The 21,562-nt window shown below is 57.6% G+C and overlaps 3 protein-coding genes and 1 long non-coding RNA gene across 9 annotated transcripts; 1 reads left to right on the forward strand and 3 right to left on the reverse strand.

The window, feature by feature from the left end:
• The first annotated feature begins 529 nt into the window (after positions 1-529).
• On the forward strand, positions 530-1,210 carry LOC123618823 (uncharacterized). The gene is made up of 2 exons (XR_006727305.2): positions 530-668; positions 767-1,210. It is a non-coding gene; the product is annotated as an uncharacterized LOC123618823 (long non-coding RNA).
• On the reverse strand, positions 1,160-6,452 carry CCDC106 (coiled-coil domain containing 106). Of its 4 annotated transcripts, none has more exons than XM_010961925.3 (7): positions 5,727-6,452; positions 5,018-5,084; positions 4,262-4,337; positions 4,043-4,150; positions 3,779-3,955; positions 2,497-2,709; positions 1,160-2,090 (listed from the first exon to the last, which is right to left on the reverse strand). In XM_010961925.3, the coding sequence occupies exons 3-7, from the start codon at positions 4,290-4,292 to the stop codon at positions 1,774-1,776; spliced, it is 846 nt and encodes a 281-aa protein (XP_010960227.1). In that variant the 5' UTR covers positions 4,293-4,337; positions 5,018-5,084; positions 5,727-6,452; the 3' UTR covers positions 1,160-1,773. The 4 variants fall into 4 exon arrangements, with proteins under 4 accessions (XP_010960227.1, XP_010960228.1, XP_010960229.1 ...); XM_010961926.3 differs by having other exon boundaries at positions 5,014-5,084; XM_010961927.3 differs by lacking the exon at positions 5,018-5,084 and having other exon boundaries at positions 5,126-6,452.
• A 143-nt stretch (positions 6,453-6,595) lies between these two features.
• On the reverse strand, positions 6,596-8,645 carry ZNF581 (zinc finger protein 581). Of its 3 annotated transcripts, none has more exons than XM_074369046.1 (2): positions 8,475-8,645; positions 6,596-7,684 (listed from the first exon to the last, which is right to left on the reverse strand). In XM_074369046.1, exon 2 carries the CDS (start codon positions 7,663-7,665, stop codon positions 7,072-7,074), a length of 594 nt encoding a protein of 197 aa, XP_074225147.1. In that variant the 5' UTR covers positions 7,666-7,684; positions 8,475-8,645; the 3' UTR covers positions 6,596-7,071. The 3 variants fall into 3 exon arrangements, with proteins under 3 accessions (XP_074225147.1, XP_074225149.1, XP_074225148.1); XM_074369048.1 differs by lacking the exon at positions 8,475-8,645 and adding an exon at positions 8,408-8,446; XM_074369047.1 differs by lacking the exon at positions 8,475-8,645 and adding an exon at positions 8,265-8,400.
• A 147-nt stretch (positions 8,646-8,792) lies between these two features.
• ZNF580 (zinc finger protein 580) lies at positions 8,793-20,767 on the reverse strand. The gene is given in 6 exon segments (XM_074369044.1): positions 8,793-9,763; positions 10,951-11,000; positions 11,003-11,053; positions 11,056-11,115; positions 11,118-11,735; positions 20,753-20,767. Coding segments are annotated over 5 exon segments (1,011 nt in total). The 5' UTR covers positions 11,437-11,735; positions 20,753-20,767; the 3' UTR covers positions 8,793-9,232.
• Between the last annotated feature and the right edge of the window lie 795 nt (positions 20,768-21,562).

Here is a 21,562-nt window from a genome sequence, read left to right on the forward strand (position 1 = left end):
TTCCGCAGACTCTCCCCGCTCTTCTCCACCAGCCCTGTCCAAGCAATCGGCTACTTCCGACAATCCTAACCGTCCCGGACTTCGGCACTTTCCGAAGGTTTCCGGCGCTCACCTTCGGACCCAGCCAGAGATTAAGCTCGTTTCCAAACTTCGGCTCTTTCCGGAGATTCCAATAGCACACTCCTCCCCTCTCGGAGAGCTTCGGTTCCCTCCGCCGCTGCTTCGGAAAGGCCTCACTCACTGGAAACAGCTTCGGCTTTTTCCGTCAGCGCTTCGGCTCCTTCCGGCTTCGGGAACCGAAAAGGGAGGGAGAACGGAGGCGAGGTGGGTTAGGGGAAGGGAAACAGAAGAGGGGCAGGGTCCCGGCTTTCGGCACCGGGCTCTCCGGGTGGGGAAAGGGGAGAAGAAGAAGGGCTGATCTTGCGGAGGGCCTAAGAAGGTTGCGAGAGACAAAAGCAGCCAGCGGGATGAAGGGTGCGCGCGGCCGCTGCGGAGGTTGCCAGTGCGGCTCTGTGCGCCTGCGCAGGGTGAAAGGTGAGGGAAGCGAGATGGGTTTCTGCGCCTGCGTAGAGGCCGATGTGCGACGAGGTTTCTTACTGCTCCGGGAGATGGACGGGTTCTAGAGCCCACAGCGCGCGTGCGCGAGACTCTCTCCTCGTCCCGGGAAGGTACTGCATTCCCAACCGTTAAGCAAGTCCGCCCTTTCCTGGTTGCCGCGGCAACCTCACAGGAGCGTCGCCGCCCCCCCCTTTCTCCCGCCGCGCAGGCGCAGAAGACGACGTAGCTGGCGCTTCCAGGAGGCAAATAAGCTCGCATTATCGCCTCCTGGCGGGCAAGAGGATGCCTTTGCCCAGGGATGCCTTGCTCCCCACGATGGCCGCCTTCGCCAGAGGTCATTGAGTCTCGCCTCCTGCCGCCATGCCTCTAGTCCAAGTAGCCCAGCGAGTAGTGTTCACGCCTCTTTTCCGGAGCTCTGCCCCTCCAAGTTTCCCAGAGCACAGCTTCTCCCCCTTCCACCCTTACCTACGGGAGACTAATTACACCCTGTCTTCCCCAACCTCCCCGTTTCCCGCATGACCGTCCGCTTCCCGGAACCCACTAAGGCCTCCGTCATCGTCTCCGTGGCAACGGCCACCCCTCTCAGGAACAGGCCAGGGTCTAGTTTATTCCAAATTTTATCGTCTCTTTTTAATTTAAATTCTCTGAATAATTCTCTATCTCACTTGGACTTGGGGCGGTCCCGGAATGCGGGTGGGGAGCTCCTTGCAGGGCGGGCAGGTGGGCCAGCCTCTCTACGGGGCTGGGGGCGGATGTACAGTGCCCCTGCCGGCAAAGTCCCGCAGTTTTCCCAGGAGGAAGGACCCAGTGAGGACAGGATGGTGCTGCTCAAGTGGGAGGGGGGGGGTGCCAGTGTTGAAGAAAGGGTAGAAACCAGCCCCTGGACAGTAGTTCTTGGGAGCCTGGCAAAGTCAGGATCTATCCACCCCTCAACCCAGGGAATGCTGAGGAAAGAGAAGATGCTAGGAATGGGGAAGGCAAGGAAGGCAAATCTATACACAGAGTACCTAGGGTGGGAGTGGCGGTCCGCAGGAGGGGAGGGAGCGAGGCACACGCAGAAACAAGCCACCCACTCTACCCCATACCCTCGTGAGGGGTGCACCACTCTTGAACGCGCTTGCTTGCTTGCTTGCTCGGGGTACCAGGTGCCAGGCGGGTGGAGGGGGAGGGAGTTGGGGGCCGGAGGGCGTGTCCCGGACCAGGGCCGGGGCGGGATCACCGCTTGAAGCGGTAAGTTATGGGAAGCAGCAGCTTGCTCTTTTTGAGGGCCTGCACCTTTTTGAGGGTCTCATCGTCCAGGGCCAGGAAGCAGCGGCGAGAGTACTCCAGCAGACGCTCCTTGGAAGGGTCAAACTCGCCCACCTCCGCCAGCTTCTCGGGGGCCACGATGAGCAGCTCTGCGATGGGCGTGGTCAGCGCCACCGTGTTGCGGTCCACGCGGTGGTGCTCGAAGGCCCGAGACATACTCTTCAGCTTCTGGAAGGTGCCCAGGATCTTCTTGTAGCGGCAGAGCACCCCGTCGGCGTCCTTCACTGCGGGGCCCCGGGGAAGGGAGAGACACGGGGGCAGAGAGAGACGCGGTGAGGCGACAGAGAGGGAGGAGTGGGACAGAAAGGGACAGCAGCCACTGGGGATAAAGAAGGAAGATGAGCACAAGGAGGGCAAAGACAGGCAAGGAGCAGAGAGGAGCCCAGTACAGGAAGACCAGGAGAACCAACTGGAAAAGGGGAGGGGGAGGCAATGAGGGTGAACCAAAATGTAGAGGCTGTAAACCAGGACCACACATGGAGGCTGCTACAGACAAGCAGGTCTGGCCTGTTTGCAGATGGGGTGTGGAGACCGAGGCTTGGGGAGAGACGGGGATCTCTTTGGAGGTCACCCCTGCAAGTCCCTACCCCAGGCCCCTGCTGGAGCCCCCACCCTCTGTGCCTTGCTCACCCCGCTGCCTCTCCCGGGCCTTGGGCTTCGAGAATCGCCGCCGGCCGGTGCCTCCTTTCTGCTTCTGCCTCTTCCTCTCGATGTTACTGCCTTCTTCAGACGCTCCACTGAGCGAGGAGGCAGCCGACTCCGGGTCTGAGGCCTCACCCCCAGCCCCACCTCGGCCGTCCCCCTCAACCCTCCGGAGCCCAGGCTTTACCCGGCAGTGGTCCTCTGGAGAGAGGTGAGAAGAGACAGGAGCATGCATGAACTGCAGGAACAGGAAGGAGGAGGAGGCAAGAGGTCTGTCTGCAAGGTGGGGACAGGCATCCCATCACAGAGATCCCCAAGGAAACAGAGGGACAGAAAGTGCTAAGTAGATGCTGAGCTCCTTACCAGCTGAATACTGTACAATCAGCTAGGATCTGGGGACAGAGGCCACTGAGTGGGGCAGGGGCTGAAGATGCTCCGCTGACCCCTAAACTGGGTGGCAAGAGGTTTGGGGAAGGGGATTTCTGGAGAGTCTGAAACTTACTGGGGTTCCCACAGTGGAGGAGGGGTTTTCTGGGGACCCAGTGGGGTCTCCAGATTGGGATAGGGGGTTCAAACCCTGAGAGCAACCTCAGGCCCTGGGTCTGGTGCACTGGTAAAGGCAGGCACCCACCTTCACCCAGACAGAGGGAGCAGCTGAGGCTCTGATGCAGGGCCTTCCAAAAGGTGGGTTGGGGGGGTCCAGTGTTGGGGTTCCTGCTGATAAAGTCCAGAGGCCCCTGGGCCTGACCATCCTAGGTAGGTTCCCATCAGCATGGGGAGACAGTGGTAGGTCCCAGCAACCCAGGCTAGAGGCAGCTCCAGAGCAGAGGGGTCCCCAATATCATCGGTGTTGAAAAAAATGCAGGCCCCTAGCCCAGACTCTCAACTGAATTCACAGAGAAGCAGAAGTTTTCGAAGGAGCCAAGCCAGGGACTGAATGCCACGAAGCAGAGAGTAGAGGCTGGTTCCTCCAAAACACAAACAAGATTTGACAAAGGAAAGCCCTTTCTGGGGAAGGGGAATGGGGTACTGTTCAAAATACATGGACAAGCAGGGAACAGAGTCCTGCCCATTAGCAGATAAACTCAAGCAGGAAGGAAGCTGGGCTTGGCGTCCCAGAGACTCCACCGTTCATTCCAAGGAGAGGGCAAAGATGCCAGGTCCCCCTGAGCCATCAAAGATGAATGTGGGTGAGAAGGGCCCTGTGTCCCTGAGGAAGGCCCGGTGCGGGTACCCAGGAGTGAGATGGGGAAGGAACTCGCCCCCTCACCTGCATCCATGCGGGCGGAGGAGATGAATTTGTCCAGCTGACACCTCAGGAAGTCCCTCTCCTCCTCCAAGTCCTCAATGCGCTTCTGCAGCCAGGAATTCCTCTCCAGGGCCATGTGCAGCTGGGCCCTGACACCGTTCATCAGGGCCACGGTCGGGGATGCAGGCTCCGGAGGCTCTAGGGACAGCAGGGGACCCTGGTCACCCCCAGGCCTTAAGGGCCCCATACCCCACCGGACTCGATGCCCCCACCCCATCAACTCACCCTCGAAGTTTCCCCGAGAGGGGCTCAGACTGTAAAAGATCTGTGGGTCTAGGTGGGGCGTCTCATCGAAGGGGATGGAAATCTCAAAGGTCTCATTGTCCTTCTTCACTGGAGAACAGAGGCCAGTGTCACCCCAGGGGAGTCCTTGGGCACCTTGGACCAGCCCTCAATCAAGCAGCAGTAGGAGCAAGGGTAAAAGCAGGGTCCTGGCTTCCTCACCTGTTCTCCTCCGGCTGTTTCGGTCATTCATGGTGTGGCCTCCTGCAGACCCCAGCAGCTGAGCGCCTCAGGGGCACTGGACAGAAACAGCAGCCACAGATGGACCCCACTGGGACATCGCGGGGGAGCTGGGGCACAACTTCTCACGACTGGGTTGGGGGAGGGAGGTGCTGAGGGCCAAGGCTACCGGTCTGAGGGAGGAGGGGACCCAGATCCCTCAGGACTGAGGGAGGACGCCTGGGGTTATGAACTCCTAGACTCCTAGACAACGAGAGAGCTGGAGGAGGAAGGAGCTGGGTTCCCGGGGGTGTCGACAGAGCGGGGACATCCTGGCCTAAATGGGACGGACCCTCATCACAGGACGGCCCCTCATCACAGGTCGCCTCGGGGCCAAAAGAAGTGAGAGGTGCGGGGGAGGGAGATTGTGCCCCAACTTCCAGGCGTAGGGTGGGGATCTAGACCACACGCAGCGCCTCCCCCCACCGGGGACACTTCACGCCCCTCCCCCGCACTCGCGTGGGCGAGCAGGGCCTGTGCCCCCTAGAGAGGCTGGGCGCGTGCGCAATGCGGGGAAGGTCATGCGTGGAGATGAGCCCCCCGCCCCCGCCCATTGTCCCGCGGGTGGGACTGGAAGCGATGGAGGCAAGTAGTCCCAGCGGGGGAGGCATCGGGCCGTTCGTGGCGACGCGGCCACCACCACCCCTACGGCCCGCAGGTGCCCGGGGTCGGAGTGGCCGGGGCCCCGTGCTCACCCACCCGCGCGTGGACTCTGGCCCGGGGACCGACGGCCGCGGCGGCGCCCATTCCCAGCGCCGGGGAGCGTCTGCAAAGAGAAACGGGGAGCGGAGGAAAGCGACCACCCACCCGCAGGCGGGTCGGCAGGGGCGGCGAGTCTCCGAGCCGGGCGACCGGGAGGGCCGGGACGCCAGGACGGCCAGGTCCGCCTATTGGCGTGCCTTCTCCGGGAATCTCCGGCCCCAGGTGAGGCCCGCCGTTTGCGGTGGAGACCGGAGCCGCACTTGCGCGATGGCCCCTTGCACCACTCCCCCGCCCTCCGCAAAGCCTGGGCAGGGAACATCGCGAAATTCCCAATTCTTGGAGAGCTGGCGGCTCCGGGGGTCCCCCGTGTGAGTGACGGTACGCTGAATCGGCCCGGGAGAAGCGGGGTAATGTAGGAAACTGCCAGGAAAGTTGAAGCACTGGGAGAATCGCCTTAGGCGATACCCTGGGACCTGGCCAGTGTGGACCTCCTTCATCTCCCACAGAGCATCAGCGCAGCCTCGGTTCCCAGGATCGTGGGGGAATGAGTTACCCCTCCGTGGACACAGAGACCTAGAACCCCACCACAATCCTCCCCACCTCGGCACCGTCACCCCAGTGTTAGTGAATAAGAACTGGCTTGGGAACACTGAGACCTAGATCCCAGCCCTGGCCGCTTCTCCTCCGCAGCCTCAAGTCTACTCACCTGTAAAGCAGCGAGATTATAATCCCTTTTAGGTTCGTCGTGAGGATACAATGATGTGACACACTCAAAACGCTCAACCCAGCGCCTGACCGTAGTCAGGCTCCAGATGGGTACTGTTGGGGTTATCCGAAGTCAGACGGTGGGAGTAGAGACAGCGGATCTGTTCTTCCGCCGAAAAAGAGGTCGGAAGAAGAAATGAGACTCCGCACAACGCCTGGCACAAAACGGCCGCGCAAGGAAAATTCATTAAGAGGGCAGATGTTTATGCAGCGCTGGGCCCAGCTCCACCTGCCCTTTCTTCTCCCAGTAACATCCGCGCTCTGGAATTTTTGCCAGCCCTTAGGAGAGCAATGCGTCAACCGTGCAGTGGGAAAACCTAAGTGTCTGCGCCACCTAGAAAGCTGTGGCCACACTCCTACCCACTTCACATTACGAATAAATCCAGCCTGGGTCAAAATGTCCAGGGGGAGGCACTGCCCTAGATCGGTTTTTTCAAATTACAGGTTCACGTGCAGAGAATTTCGTATAGTTGAATGAAATCTGGAATCGGCAGTTTCAAAAAAAAAAGATGGAAAAAAATTGAGGCCTACACATGGCAGAGATAACTATTGTTAAACTTTTGTTTCGCATGTTTTGTGTATCGGTATACTGGGATGCCATACAAAACGTGTTTCTTACAATGGATCATGGTTTAAAAAAAGAAAGAAAAGTTTAAAAACACTCTGCCTAGATGACACAGGTGGTCAGGAGTAAGCTTGGACTAACCCCAGTGCAGGCCAGTCTTCTCATTCCCCAGCCAGGCGAGCCAAGTCCCAAATGGAGGCTGTCTCTCTGCAGAGACACAGTCCCCCAAAACAAACCTCACCTGCTCAAAGTGGAAAATGTATTTATTGGATGTCCAGTCTCAGGCCCTGGCTGGGGAGTAGAGGGCAGGTCTGGGGCCCCGCCCCTTCCCTCAACATCACAGGGAAACCTCTGGAAGAAGGTGCAGATTCCTCATGGCCCCCCAACCATGGCTTGCAAGCCAGAGAATTTCAACACATAGCACTCTGACCTCCACCCCTCCAGTCAGGGCTCAGCCAGGGAATAGCTGATGTCTCTGAGGCTAGGGGACGCCACTCTGTTAATGTGAGGTCTCTTTCCCACCTTATCTCCAGAACACAGAGGACCCGAAGATTACTGGTGGGCTCCTCCTTCGGGTCGGTCTAGGACTCGGCTCGATGGGTCTGTGTCTGTCTCCAGGGCCCCGCAGCCCAGCCTCTGGTGCTCGCAGGGTGTCTGAGTGCAACAGCAGTCCATGCTCCCCCCAGAAGCCCATGGTACCTGGGGTACCCTGCAGCCTGGCTCACGGATGCTTCCACCGAGTGTGCTTCTGCAGCGTGTTCTGCTCCATAAATCGACGTGGGCAGTGCGGGCACTGAAACGGGCGCTCCCCGGAGTGGACCCGGCTGTGCTGGGCCAGCTCACCTGCCTCTCGGAAGCGGCGAGGGCAGAGCGGGCAGCCGTGGGGCCGCCCGCCACCCGCCCGGTGAATGGAGTGGTGCCGCGCCAGGTGACTGGCCCGCTTGAATGACTTCCCGCAAGTGTCGCATTCAAAGGGCTTCACCTCCGAGTGGGTGATGCTGTGTCGCTGAAGGTACGACATGTACTCGAAGACCCGGGAGCAGACGGGACAGCTGTAGCACTTTTTCTGAGCCGAAGCCCCATCGGGCCCGGACTCCCTCTGAGAATCGTCGTCCACCAGCACGGTGTACGGGACGCCCTGGGTATCAATGAGCAGGTAGTGCCTGGGCCTCGAAGGGGATGAAGTCTGGGGAGATCCTGTGGAAGAGGAAGGTCCGGGTTCTGGGGACCGGCCTGTCCGAGGGGGAGGGGCCTCCATGACCTCAGCAGAGGGAAGCGCCAGGGACTGGGGGCAGGGGGCTGGCGGCACCAGCATCCGGAGGGGTGGCTGAGGCCTGGAGGATGGGAGAGAGGATGAGAAGGTTACATAGAGGAGGGAAGCTCAGCCTCATGGGCACTGTTATTTCTCCTCTATGTACCCTGCTCAGAACTGCATCCCCTGTCCTCCTTCTCTTTTCCAGTCCTACCCTGGACTCTGTAGCCCTCTGTAAGGTTCCCAGGGGCTCTCTCCTTGGAGAACTTCTCCTATCCTCTGTTCCACCACCCAATGAGGCGCGGGGTCTCTGTACCCCTCTAAGCAAGACCAGGACCTCGCTCTACCTTCCCTCTTTGTGCCCTCCTCGGCTCGTGGGTTGCCCCTCTACTCTGGCCACTCGGCAGAGCGTCTCTAGAGCCCACCCGATAGCTCTCCAGGTCTCTCCCGCATCGACGCCACTGACCCCGGTTTGGGCGTCCGTCCAGCCTACATTTTGTACCCCCTCTATATTGCTCAAGCCTTCCCAAATGGGCTGCCACATTAGGACCCCCATGTCCTAATACGGCCGCTAGTCACCCCTTGGAACACCTCCGTGCCCCCTCCCCTCGCCTGGCTACCAGCAGGTTCTCTCCAGTCCACGCCCACCCACCTCCCCCTACCCCAGTTCTTTTAGTGTCCCAGCGCTCTCTAGGGTTCCACCCCCGGTCCGCGGCCCCGGCCTCCGAGCCCCTCTACGCGAGTTCTCGGTAGCGCCCTCTCCGAGCCCTCAGAACAGCCCCTCCGCGCCCGGCGCCTCAGGTACCCGCTCTCCCGGCCCCGCCCCTCTGCACGGCCCGCTCCGGCTCCCTCCCGCCTCCCGGCCCCCGTACCCGGTGCTGCAGCCTGTCGGGTCCGGGCGACTCCGGAACGGCCCCGGGCTACCCCCGTGGTTGCAGCTGGCGGCGGGTTGGGGGAACGTCTGGGTGTCCCCCAGGAGCTGGCGGCGTCGGGTAAGTGAAGAGAGGGCCAGGGGACAGAGGAGAGGGTCCAGGGGAGGGTGGTGGGGGCGGGGCGCCTGGGCCCTCGGGAAACGGCTCCGGCCAGAAACACACGCCGAGAAGAAGGTTCCGAGGCGCCAATGGTCCAGTTTCCACCCCCAACTCCGCTGCTTTGCCCTTCGCCCCCGTACACAAATAAGAGCCCTAAAATGGAGTGCGGAATGTTTATTGAGTAGAGGGTGAGGGTAGTGGGCGCAAGGGGGAGATACAGAAATAAACCAGACCGTGCTGTGCTCTTTTGTCAAATCTTCCACGCAGACAACCGTTCACCGCTTCGAAGCGGAAAACCAGGGCTCAGAGACGTTACGCCACTTACAAAGGCTCGCACAGCACAGCTGGGCTGGAACTGGGTTCCGACTGGCTCCTAGGCCCAGGAAGGGGCAACGACTTGGTCTGTATCACACAGCTAGAGAGGAAGGAAAGGAAGGAATGCTTCTCCCTCTAGATAGTTGGGGAAACTGAGGCCCAGTGCAAGGCAGAAACCTCAGCTGAGCAAGGGAGTGTGTGGGGGTGGGGTGGGGGGGTGACGCTGTGTGGGTCAGCCTTGGTGGCCCAGAGAGGGGCAGGGTAGCACCGGCCGGGTCTGGAACTTAGTGGAGGCGCACGTGCTGCGCCAGCTCCGCGGCGTCCTGGAAGCGGCGTGGGCAGAGCGGGCAGGTGTGCGGCGGGCCGGCACGGGCACGGTGCGTGGCACGGTGCCGCGACAGGTGGCTGGAGCGCTTGAAGGCCTTGCCGCAGGCGCCGCACGTGAAGGGCTTGAGGTCCGAGTGCGACACGCGGTGGCTCTGCAGCCGCAGAGGGCTGGCAAAGACACGGGCGCACTCCGGGCAGCTGTAGCCCTTGCGAGGGCCCGGCTCTCCCGGCGGTGCCTCGCGCTGGGGCGGACCCCGGGGCTCCTCCTCCAACTGCACCGTATACGTGTAGGGAACCCCGTTGGCGTCGATGAGCAGGTGGCGTCCCAGCCGCGGGGGTCGGGGCCCTGCGGCTGAGGAAGGAGTGGAGGAAGGGCCTTCCGTCTTGGGGAAAGGGGGAGCCTTGGGGGGCGGTGGGTCCATGGCCTCCGGGGAGGAGGACCGAGGGTGGGGTGGCCGCGGCGGCAGCAGCAGCATCTGGAGCGGCAGCTGGGAGCGACGGAAGGGGACAGAAGTTAAAATCACCCCTTCCTAGGGAAGGTGTCCCCATTCTCACTCTTATTATCCCCCCTGTACCACTGACCTGCGTCCCCTACAGAAAACAGACTGCTTCCAGGCCAGCCCGCTCTACTTCCATCAAGCAGCTTCGGAGGCTCCTACAGCTGAGCTCAGCATCGCCCAGCTCCAATTGGCCTTTCTCTGGGGTCCTCCTCTTCCCTAGGCCAGACTGAAGGGCATCGTCCGGCCGCTTCCCTTCTCCCCACTCTCCAACAGCCAGTCAACTCTCAGGTGTGTTTCCCCTCTTCACGTATTCATGCCTCTTTCATCCCACCCAGGGCCCTTGCCTTCGGAATTTCTTTAATGGGTCGCTTCCTCTTCTCCCCAGCCCCAGCTCAGGTTGCATCTTCTCCCCGCCAGGACCACCGCAGCAGCCTCTTTCTTTGGTCTCCAAGCCCTCCTAGATCTCTGTCCCCACTAGGTTCCCTGGAAGCCTTCCCATATCAAGATACGCCCGCCGCCTCTCTTAATTTCCTCTCTAGGTACATCCCCAGAGCCCCACTAACCCAATTCCCCACTTTTCACACAGGGCGCCTCTATCCTGTGCCTATACTTAGCACCTCAAGGTTTCAGCATCTTCTCCCACTATCTAACCAATCCTCGAAATTTCAGGTGTGCACACCTAGGACGCCTCAACTGCCTGATTTCCATGTAGCCCACGGCCCATGAATCTTGCCACCCGCTAAGAGCCCCACCCAAGGGTCCCTCCCTCTCCCCAGTCCCTAAGTATAAGCCGCTGACTTCTTTACTATTTCTCTCTATACCCCTCAGGGGCCTCCTCCCACTCCCCGTGACACACACCAGAGCCTCTGGAGTCTCTTTCCCGAACAACCTCTGCCAAGCCCCCTTCTCCCTCCTTTCTGTGCGCACCTGGCATCTTTAATTCTCCATCCCTATCCTCTGTTCCGCTTCCTTCTGTACCCCAGGGCCCCTGAGCTCCTCTGCCCCTTCCCCGCTACACCCTCACGACCGCTTCGCTCCCGCACTCCCTCCAGTCTGTCCCCGCCGCCCTGATCCCCCGAGCTCGTTCCCGGCCGTGCCCCAGCCCCCTCCCCCAAGCCCCGCCGGCCTCGCGTCGTCCCGGAGCCAGGCTCCTCCCTCCATCCCGGCCCCCGTACCCCGTGCAGCGGCCTCTCGGGTCCGGAGGACCGGGCAGCGGTCCCGAGCAGCCCGGTCTTCCCCTCGCGAGAGCCGGCGGCGGCGGGACCGAGGCTTCCGGGAGCTCCGGGCCGGCGGCGCCGGGGACGCGGGCGCGGGGGGCGCGGGCGCGGGGGCGCGAGGGGCGGCGGCGTCCCTGGGAAAAGGCGCCGGCCGGAAACGCGCGCGCCGCAATGAAGGTTCCGCCGCCCCTGAGCCTGCAGCTCTAACGATCCGCGTTTTTTGAGCAGCTGTCGGGGGAGAGGGGAGGGGGACGAGGGCGCGGGAACCACACAGGCTGCCCACCTCCTGCCCCCTGCCTCGTTCCCACCCACGACGGGAACCGTCGGTCTCTGGAACGGAGATCGATTAGTAGACGAGGTCAGGCGAGGCTGTCTTTGCCCGAAGTCCCATGAGGAATGGGCACGCCCAATCTGTCCTCTTCCCACCGGCTGTCCCGCCGGCATCCCCTGCCCAGCAAGGCAGAGGGTGGGAGGAGGGTCGTTTCTGTCCGATCAGCAAATGCGGAGACCGAGGGCCAGAGGCCAGCCGTTGGCTCTGATGTGGCAGCGCCATTATCCTCTGGCCCCGAGGTCACACCTGGCCAGATACACAGGTGGGCAAGGGTGGCTCTTCCCATCGGGCAGGTGGGGAAACTGAGGCGCAAGGAGCAGTAGCGAATGTCTGGGTGGTGTCCACAAGAAGCGCGATGGACGCGACGCTCCTGCGCGCAGAGGGGAAGCGGCGGCCAGGCTGCAGGGTTGACCTAGAGAGGGGCAGGGCAGACAGGCCGGGTCCGGAACCTTGTGCGGGTGGCCCGGGCGCTGGGAAGCCGGCCACAGGCGGCGCACGTGGAGGGCTGGAGCGTCGAGTGCGACTATCGGCCAGTCGGGGCGCCCGCAGCTCGTCCCCAGCTGCGCGGTGAACTAGTCGCGCACCACGCGTGTCCACGAGCAGGTCGTCGCGCGGCGGGGACAAGAGCCGGGCAGCCGCAAGGGCAGCTGGGAGCACAGAGGGCAGAGAACCGGCCTTACTGTCACGCCCAGCCCCAGGACCCCGGAGTGGCCAGAGCCGGGCCAAAAAGAACTTTCTGCTTTGTAGGTAACCTTCTGTGATCTGCGCGCTGTCTGGTGCGACAGCCACCAGCCACGTGGGGCTATGGCGCATTTGAAATGTGGCTAGTGGCTGAGGACCTGGATTTTAAATATTACTTAATTTCTCTTAATTTAAATCTAAATAGCCATAGCTCGTGGCTGCCCACCTTACCGTAGGTCTCCGAAACCACCCTCAAACCGTTGAAAACTGGAGACCCGCGGGCCAGAAAAAGCTCAGTGTATATTTGGTTTGGATCACAAGATAATTTTTAATGTTTTACTGGGCAATATTTTAAAAGCCAGAAAATGCACCGACAAATTCCCAGGCACACTTGGAAAAAAGTCTCTAGATGTAGCAACATTAAGTTGGATCTGATGAAGTATTCTTCAGAAAACCTTCAAGAAACCCCAGATGACACGAGTTGTAATATTAGGCTAAAATGAAAGATTCTCTAGAATTATGCTGTCCTAAAGAGCAGCCACCGGCCCACATGTGGCTCTCAAACGCTTGACATGAGTCCAGTCTTAAAGGAGATGTGTCAAATGCAGGACACCCGACAGATCCTGAGGACTTAGTACGAATGAGTGTAGACTGTCTCCTGGGTGATTTTTACGTGTATTACATTCAGAAATGATACTTTGGGTATAGCAGGTTAAGTAAAGTATGTTATTAAAATTTACTTAATTTTAACGTGGATCCTGAAAACTTCCCATGAGTCTCCCACCCAGATCCCTTTCTTGAGTTTCAGATCCGAATAACTGGCTTTGTACATGAAAGCCATCCCACTCCCATCTCTGGAAATAGTGACAATGACCAACATTTATCAAGCCTTCCTATAGGGCCAGTCAGCGCAAATGCACCAACTTCTCAGAGCGGACCCAGGACGAGATGCCACAAGGATCCTTACTTTATAGATGAGGAAACAGAAGCACAGAGAGGTCATGTGATGGGCCCAGGTCATCCATCGCGGGCTGGGAGAGCCAGGACAGCACCTACTTCCGCCTGACCCCTGAATCAGAGCTCATGACCATTGTCTGCAAGCACCTCCCACATCTCCCCAACCCACTGCCACTGCCACCCCAGCTTCAGTGACAGCTTCCCACCCACCCCTCTGCCTCCTCTGCCCGTTTCTCTAGGGTGGGAATACTGCAGCAATACATATATTTTGCTACTGTTGTTGTATCTGCAAATCTCGAACTACCAATTTACCCCTTAAGGGAGGGAAGAGGGTGGGAAGGGATAAACATATTTTTTAAACCCAGATAATCATGTCACCCCCTGACCTAAAACCCTCCTTGCTGCACATAGACTAAAACTCAGATACACCCCTCCCCCCAACTGCCTCCGCCACCAGCGCTCCTTGCCCTGGGCCCTGTGTGGACTGGCCCCCATCACCTAGGTGCCGCCCTGCCAACCTCTCACCTCCAGGCCCTCGTGTTTGCTGTTCCCCTCTCTGGGGTGTTCCTCCCAGCCCCTCACAGGGACAAAATCCTTTCTGGCCATTCAGGTCTTGACTCAAATAAACACGTCATTGTTGACGCTTGGCTGGTCGTGTTAGAGGTCAAGCAGGTGAGGAGTGAGGCCCCGCTGGCTGGTCAGGCTACCAGTTAGTTCCTTCGCGTCTTGGACTGCGGTCTGTGGTGCTCCTGCTCATTTACTGACTGGCTGTGTCACCGCCTGCCTGTCATCTCTGTCCTGAGCAACGTTCTAGCCTTGGAATCTAGCAAAGGCCTGGGGAGAGGGTAGGGGCTGGAGGCAGCACTGGTTGAATGAATGAATGAATGAATTCAATCACCCCATCCAAAAGTAAAGCATAATTTCCCCCCACAACCCCCCCAACACACACACACACACACCTGCTTTTCTCCTGGGACAGGATCATGATGAAGCCCTCACATCCACACGAGTCTGGAACCTCAACTGTCCTCACCCCGCCCGACTTCCGCACTCCCCAAAGCCAGAGAGGCACCAAGTTCTGTCCCTCCCTCATCCTGAAGGTGATCTGCCTCCCACCACTCTCCAAGCCCCAGCTCTGGCCCCTTCCAGTCACCTGAGCCCTGCCTTCTCCCTGGTATCCTGGCCTCCAGTTCTCCTGCCCCACTGGCCTGACACTCTTCTCACAGTTGTGTCCAGTGTGACCTCTGCACCATTCAAATTTTATCACACTCCCCCCCTCAACATGACCCTCAGGACCAAGTCCCTGGGTTCCTCAGTCCTGGGACCTGAGGCCCTCCACTAGGCGGCCTACCACTTCACCCCACCCCAATCACACACAGCATCTCACAGACCCTGACTAGACCTTGTGCAGCTCCAGGAGCAAAGGTTTAGTATGTACTTCCCCTCTGGAACTCCCCCATTGCCTCTGCGGGCAGCCTCCTCCTCAGCTTCCTGGAATCCTGTGTGTCCTGACCTCCCAAGCTGGCGAGGCATCTCCTGAACACCACTAGTCCACCAGGTCCAGGGGCGTCCTTCTAACACCCTCCTCCCATGGACCTCCACCATGGCTCTGCCTGCAGTCAAAACCCCTTGGCCTGGCACTCAAGGCCTCTCCCCATCTGCCCCAAACACCTTTCCCCATCACCCGCCCTTCACCCACCCTGACTGGCCCCACGGTGAACCGTTCTGACCTCTCACTCCACACTTCGAACTTGGCAACACTGTGCCTCTGCTCACGCTGCCTGGGATTGCGGCCCCAGCCTCCCCAGCTGTCAGATCAGCACCTGGGTCCCCAGTCAGAATCAGCGCCTGGTCCCCAATCCAGAATCTTCTGCAACATGTGACTCACTCATGTGCCCCCCACTTCAGTTCGTGCTGCCTGTTAATATCCAGGGCCTCGCTTATCCTCTCAACAATCCAGTGAGGCAGCGACCAGGAGCACTGAGCCCCTGAGGGCAAGGGCAAGAGGAGGCTGGTCCGGCCTCCAGCCCGAGTGCAGAGGCAGTACTCAAACTGGTGCCCCTGCTCCGGCACCCTCACTTCCCATGGCTGCCCAAACCCTCCTCAGCCCAAAGTTTGAGCCCTGCCTCCTTCTGGAATTTTCCTGGACTACCCTCTTGTCAGCGGCCATCCTCCATCCCAAGCTAGCTTGTATCCCCAGGAAACAAGCCCTCCCCCTCCTTGGAGAATAAAGCCATTGCCAAGTCTGTGCCTTGGGCTCAATTTGGGTCCAAGTAACCCACTCACCAGGCTTTCTGGCCTGCTGTCTGTACCCGGCCGTGGGTACCCCCAACCCTCCCTCCAGGCCTTCTCAGTCTCACACCCCAAGTCCCTCACCTCACCTCACCTCAAGCCCTCACTACTCCCTTGAGCAGGACTCTAACTATCTATGTCTCCTGCAAATCCCCCTCCCTTGAGCCCCCAGCCCGGCCATCAGACCCAGGTACAGCCAATACCAGTCAGAAAAGGGCTGCAGGGATGAGTTCTGGGATGGCTCCAACCTCCAAAGCAGACGGAAGTGCCCCTAGGGGAGCACTCCAGCCAGAGACTCACACCCGCCAAAGGAAGGTTCCTACCTCACTTGGGTCCCCCGCAATTAAAGAAGAATCAAAACTAACAAACATTTATTTGAGCCTGTCTTAGCAGTCATCGTGAGTTGCTACAAATAAGTGAGGGGGCAATATCTGCTACCTACGTTCAGCACCTGATGTTTGTAGCTCACTGTTCCATCCCATTTTACAGATTGGGAAACTGGGGGTCCAGAATGGGGTGGTGATGGACCCCAGACTACAGAGAGGCTGTGGCAGAGTCAGGGATCCAACAAGAGACTCCAGCTTCTCACCTCTGGTGAGGATGGCTGGAGACCACAAGCCATTCCATATTTCAGGATGAGAAAACCCAGGCCCAGAGAGGCAGCCCCTTGCCTCTGGACACATAGCAAGTAAGCAGCAGCAAGGCCAAACCCCGACCTCTACCTTCTGTACCAGAAACGAGAGATTCCACAGAGCCCCTGGGGTCTCTCCACCGCCCAGGAAATTCTTTCCGACCTAGTGGTCCTGGACGTGCCGCGCCATCTACCCTGCATCCTACAAAGCCAGAACAGAGCAGGCAGATGTGAGACCGACCAAACCGGGGCTGCTGTATGAGGGATACCTCGCTGCAGCGCTTAGAGGTCTCCCCCACAGACGTAGGGCCGGAGCTCTGAGTGGGGTGATGCTGTCGCTCCTCCGGTGAGGGCAGCTCTTGAAGACCTGGAAACACGGAGGACAACCGAAGTCCTTGGGGGCTAGGACTCCGCCGGGGACCTCCTCCGTGTGCACATACAGGGAACACCATTGCCGTCAGTGAGCAGATGACGGCCCTTTGGAGGAGGGGACAGGCCGCGAGTTGGGGCGGGGACGTGGAGAAAGCGGGAGCCGGTTAAGAGGCGGGGGACCCATCCTAGGAAGGGAGGAGCCCATGGCCTCTAGAGAGATTCGGGAACAAGGTATACTTTGGGAGCCTGAGGGAAGGGCAGACGGGCGATTAGATGAAGTTCTTTCCACAGAATTCACCACCTCAAAGCCTCTCCATCCCGCGTCCCGAGCCACCCGGCGGACGCCCCGCTCGGGGCCTCTCCAGCCGCCCGGAGACGCCTCCGCGGCGCCGGCCCATGTTGCCTCGGCAGCGCCCGGGGCTCAGCGCCTACCTCCTGGCGCCGGTTCGCGGTGCGGGGGCCTCTCGGGGCCGAGCGCTGCGGGAACCGGCTCTAGGGGCGGCCGCAGCGTCCAGCGCGAGGTGGAGATGGACTCCGAGACCCTGAAGCCCGGCTTCCGCCGCCCTCGCGGCCGGACGGGGGGGGGGGGGGGGGTGTCCCTCGAAATCCGCCCCGGCGGGAAACAAACACCTCCGAACAAGGGTTCCGCGTGTCTGCGCGCCTCACTTCTCTGCAACCGGGCGGTGGAGGGACGGGGGTGTAATATAAAGCCACTATTTGACGACGTGATAGATGCACAGGGATGGGAGACAAAAGGGTTGGATTTTTATCCGAAAAGTCGTGACTTTAAAAAAGTCACTTTATCCTTCTGGGCTGGAGAAGGAACCAATGGTTCCACAATAGGAAAGACTTCCTTCAACAGGAAAGAAAATATAAAGTCTATCTACAAATAGGAACGGAAACTAGAAAGGGCTAGTGACTTGTCTGTTGCTACACAGCAAATGGCCAGAATTTTTCAGCCTCTGGGACTGCTGAGGAAACCCCAGCCTTGTGACTTACCGTGTTACCTAGCAAGAAAACAGAGTCAAGTATCATTCTCCGTGTAGGTGGTAAAACCAAGAACAGAGAGGGGTAGTCACTGGCCCTGGGTCACACAGCTAGTCAGAGCTGGCTAGTATGATGCCAGCCCCTCCACAGGGCTGCAGTGGTGGAGGGAAGTGAAATCCGGGTCTGGTATACATCTGAACTCCTGGAGCACTTGAATGTCTTCTCGCAGGGGCCACACACTTAGGGCCGGAGTTCCGAGTGCAAGACACGATGCTGCCAGAGGGAGTGCAGGTTTTTACAGGTTTGTAAGCACAAAGGGAGGAAGCCCAGTGGAAGCTGGCCCACCCGTCTGCACAGTCCTGAACTGCTTCCTCCAACCACAGAAGGATGTGTGCAGAGCACCCCCACGGTAATCAACAAGTGACTACTTGAGTTTGGGGGGCACAGTTGAAGACAAAATCGGTGACCAACTCATCCTGGTTTGAGATGCATTCCAGACTTTCCCAGTTTTAAAACTGAGAGTTAGAAGCAAAAAAGAACAAGACAAGCTGATAGATGTCTTAGCAGATTTGCCAAATCACTACCATCTGGCTGCTAACAGGGAGGAGAGAATCCATTCCTAGTTTACAAAGGGGCTATTGAGGCCACGCTGTGCAGTTAAAACCCAGGGTCCCTGCCTCCTGAGTGAGGCTAAAGGTAGGAGAATCCACCCACAATGAGAATTAAGTCATAGTCATCTTTGAATCCAGAGGAGCAGCTAAAGGAAGGGAAAACTACATTGACTGAAGGTGCAAAGACATAAGCTAGGGTTTGAGGTGACCAGAGGACCTGTCTGCATCCCCCATTCTTTGCTTACATATGTCACCCAACAACCCCCAACACACACACACTCTCCTTAAACCCCTCCACCCCAGCCTCATCTCTCCAAGGGACTGGGGGGCTTTTCATGGTCCTCTATGTGCCCAAACCCTAGACTTTCTAATTTTACCACTTCTCCATGCTCCCTGAATTTGCACAGGCCTCTTGCATCTATCAACCAATCCCTAAGATGTGCGCTGAGGGTCGGCTTACAGGCCCCTAGAATATGTGTGTGTGTGTGTGTGTGTGTGTGTTGGGGTGGGGGGTTCCTTTCCTTGCATCTCCATTCCTCTTCATCAGAGTAACCCTCCTCTGTTCTCAGACGTCCCCATACTCCTCAAGTCCTCAAGTTTTTTTTCCTCCCCAACTCCAAGACCTCTTCCTTTCATGCTTGTCCTGCGACACCAATTAAGCGTTCCCATCTCCCCGGAAGTCTCTCATCTCTGAGAGTCTGCATTCAACCTATTCCACGACCTCCCCACCATCCCTTTCCAAAGCCGCCTCCCAGGAGTCTGATCCCCAGGACACAGGAGGCGAAGAGACTAGACTTTCTTGGAGCCCTAAGGGGGCCATGGCACTGCGGCCAGCAAGGAGGGGGACCAGGTCCATGTGAAAGCATTCTGGCTGGAAGCACACGCCCTCAAAGGAAGGTGTCAACAGCCTTTTGTTTTGCTGATCTGTATCACAGTCATTCGGTCACCAAACATTTGTTAAGTGTCTCCTATATGCCAGCTTCTGGGGACAAAAGCATGAGCCAACCAAACAGAGGTAGTCCCTGACTTCCTCTACCTTAGAAGCAACAAACGTTAAATGCATTGGACAGCTACTGCATCCAAGAACTCTCCTGAGCCTCCTGGGGGCGACAGAGACCAAAATATTGACATGCCTCCCCGCTTCTCGACACCTGGGAGGAGCAGGTTAGGGACAATCAGGAGAAATTCAACCACGGACAAAGTCCTTCACTAAAGAATCTTATATAGGCTGAGAGGAGAACTTCCTACAAGGTGTCACAAATTCAGCCTTAGTCCTTCCTAGATGAGGAAACAGGCTCGGAGTGGTTAAGGGAGACGTTGATGATCCCACAGCAAGTGGGTGCCAGAGCCAGGACTACAGCCTGCGTCGGGGAGGTCTTTACACTTTCTTATCCCAATATTTCCATTTTGCGGAAGTTGTTCTATGGCCCCTGAGAGCTACAGGGATGAAGCTAGTCAGGTGGAACACAATTCAAGTGCTCCCTGAATCTGTCTCCCAGGCTACAGTCCTCAGTTTGGCTTGAATAAAACTCTCTTCTATTCCTATTACAGGTTGTGTATTGATTGTTTGCATCGACGGTTGCATTGATTAAAGTACAGAAGTCTTAAAGTTACAGGCGATGAATTTTTGCACTTGTACACAGCCGTGTAACCAGCACCCCAGAAGTCTCCCTATCAGCCCCCACCGAGAGTGATCACTATTCTGATTTCTATTCTCAAGGATTACTTTGGCCTGTTTCTAAGCCTCATTTAAACATAATCATACCGTGGGCACCCTTCTGAGACTGAATTCTTCCTCCCCACATTTTACATCTGTGAGATCATCCACACTGTTGTGTATTGATAGGTTTTTTTTCACATTGTTGTGTGTTCTATTGAATAACTATCCCACAGTTTGTTTCTTCCTTCCTTCCAACTGTTGACAGACATATTTTGAGTTCTAGTCTATTATGAGTAAAACTACAAGGAATATTCTTGCACATGTGTTTGATGGACTCATTTCTTATGAGTGTTTATCTGGTAATGAAAGCACTGGGTCCCAGCTTGTATGTCTGCTTAGCTTTGGCAGGTATTAACAGTTTTCTAAGGGACTGTACCCATTTACATTCCTGTCAGCAATGTCAGCTGCAGTTGCTGCACATGCTTCCCAAAACATGATACTGAAAGTCCTTTTACCTGCAGCCATGCTAGTGGGTGTGAACTGGAATCTCATTTCACATCTCCCTAACCCCTCATGATGTCGAATCCTTTGCCTGTGTTTACTGGCCACCTTAATATCTTCTTTTGTGAAATATCTATTGAAAGATTTCCCTCATTTTTAAGCTGAGGGAAGCTCTCATTGTCAATGGCCACGCAGGAAGCTGGGCAGGTTGAGGAAGCTGAGATCTAGGAGCACTCAGTGACTTGTTCATGGTACACTGCTGTCCCGGTCTGCTCAGGCTGCTGCAACAGTATCACAGATTAGGCAGCTTATAGACAACAGAGACTTATTCCTCACTGTTCTAGAGGCTGGAAGTCCAAGGTCAAGGTGTGGCAGATGCTGTGTCTGGTGAGTCTTGCTTCCTCACTCACAGATGGCTGTGTTCTGATGATAATGCCACATGGAGGAAGGGGTGAGGTAGTCCTGTGGCGTCTCTTTATAAGGGCACCAATCCCATTCATGAGTGCTCCACCTTCATGCACGAATCATCTCCCAAAGATCCCCACCTCTTAATACCATCACATCAGGGGCTAGCTTTCAACATATGAATCTGGGGGTCGGGGGGACACAAACATTCAGTCTATGGAAAGAGCAAAGCAGAGACAGTTACACAATCTCCATCCTAGCACCTGACTTTCTAACAGTGAACATGGTCAGATACTTCCCTACCAAAGTGTCCCCCAATTTAATGTACTTACCAAGAATCCAAAGGAAGGGGAAGATAGCTCGGCGGTAGAGCACATGCTTAGCTTTCACAAGGTCGTGGGTTCGATCTCCAGTGCCTCCATTAAATAAAAAAATAAAAATAATAAAATAAACCTAATTACTCCCCCTTCCATAAAAAAAAAAAAAGGAATCAGAGAAGCAGGCATGATATAAAGGGTGAGAAAAGAAAGCTCGATGGATGAAGCGGGGGCTTCCAGACCTCGCATGTACTAAAGCCTTGAGTCCAAGCAGGAGATGCTGCAGGACCTGACGGAAACGGCTGTATAGCGAACCCAAAGACACTAGACTTTAATGAGGATGTGGGGAAATTGGACCTGACACCCCCAATTTCAAAACCCCCATCCCTCGACCCAAGAGCCTTTTCTGTTAGGTCTTCAGTTCCCGCCTTCGGAGGCCACTTCCCCTCCCCAACCTCCCTTCGTTTTCCCCGCCCACCATGGCCCTTCTAGCCCACGCCATACTCTGTGGTTCCCCCTCCCACCCCTGTACCCACGCGCTTCCTCTCGTTTCCCTCCCACCCTGGCCCCTCTATCCGCCGCCAACTCCTCTATGGTACGCCCTCGTCAATCGTTCTCAACTTACCAGCTCCTTCTCTAAACGCCTCAGTCTTGGCCATCAGCCTCCCGCGCCCAATGAGATCCGTTCTCCGAGCGGCCTCTCTGGCTAGGCCGAGCGCAAACGGCGGCCCCTGGGGAAGTGCTTTTACAGAAAGCCCGGGAAAGGAGGGACCCTGGGTAGCAGCTGCGCGTTTAGGTCCTTTGCGAAAATATTTCCGACTGGAA

This window comes from Camelus bactrianus, chromosome 9, assembly GCF_048773025.1.
Source record: "Camelus bactrianus isolate YW-2024 breed Bactrian camel chromosome 9, ASM4877302v1, whole genome shotgun sequence".
NCBI lineage: Eukaryota > Metazoa > Chordata > Mammalia > Artiodactyla > Camelidae > Camelus > Camelus bactrianus.

Coding starts and splice junctions, on each gene's coding strand:
- CCDC106 (XM_010961925.3), bottom strand. CDS start 4,292: ATGAATGACCGAAACAGCCGGAGGAGAACAG. Junction 4,151..4,261: donor AAACAGCCGGAGGAGAACAG/GTGAGGAAGCCA, acceptor TCTGTTCTCCAG/TGAAGAAGGACAATGAGACC. Junction 3,956..4,042: donor CTCTCGGGGAAACTTCGAGG/GTGAGTTGATGG, acceptor TGCTGTCCCTAG/AGCCTCCGGAGCCTGCATCC.
- ZNF581 (XM_074369046.1), bottom strand. CDS start 7,665: ATGCTGGTGCCGCCAGCCCCCTGCCCCCAGTCCCTGGCGCTTCCCTCT.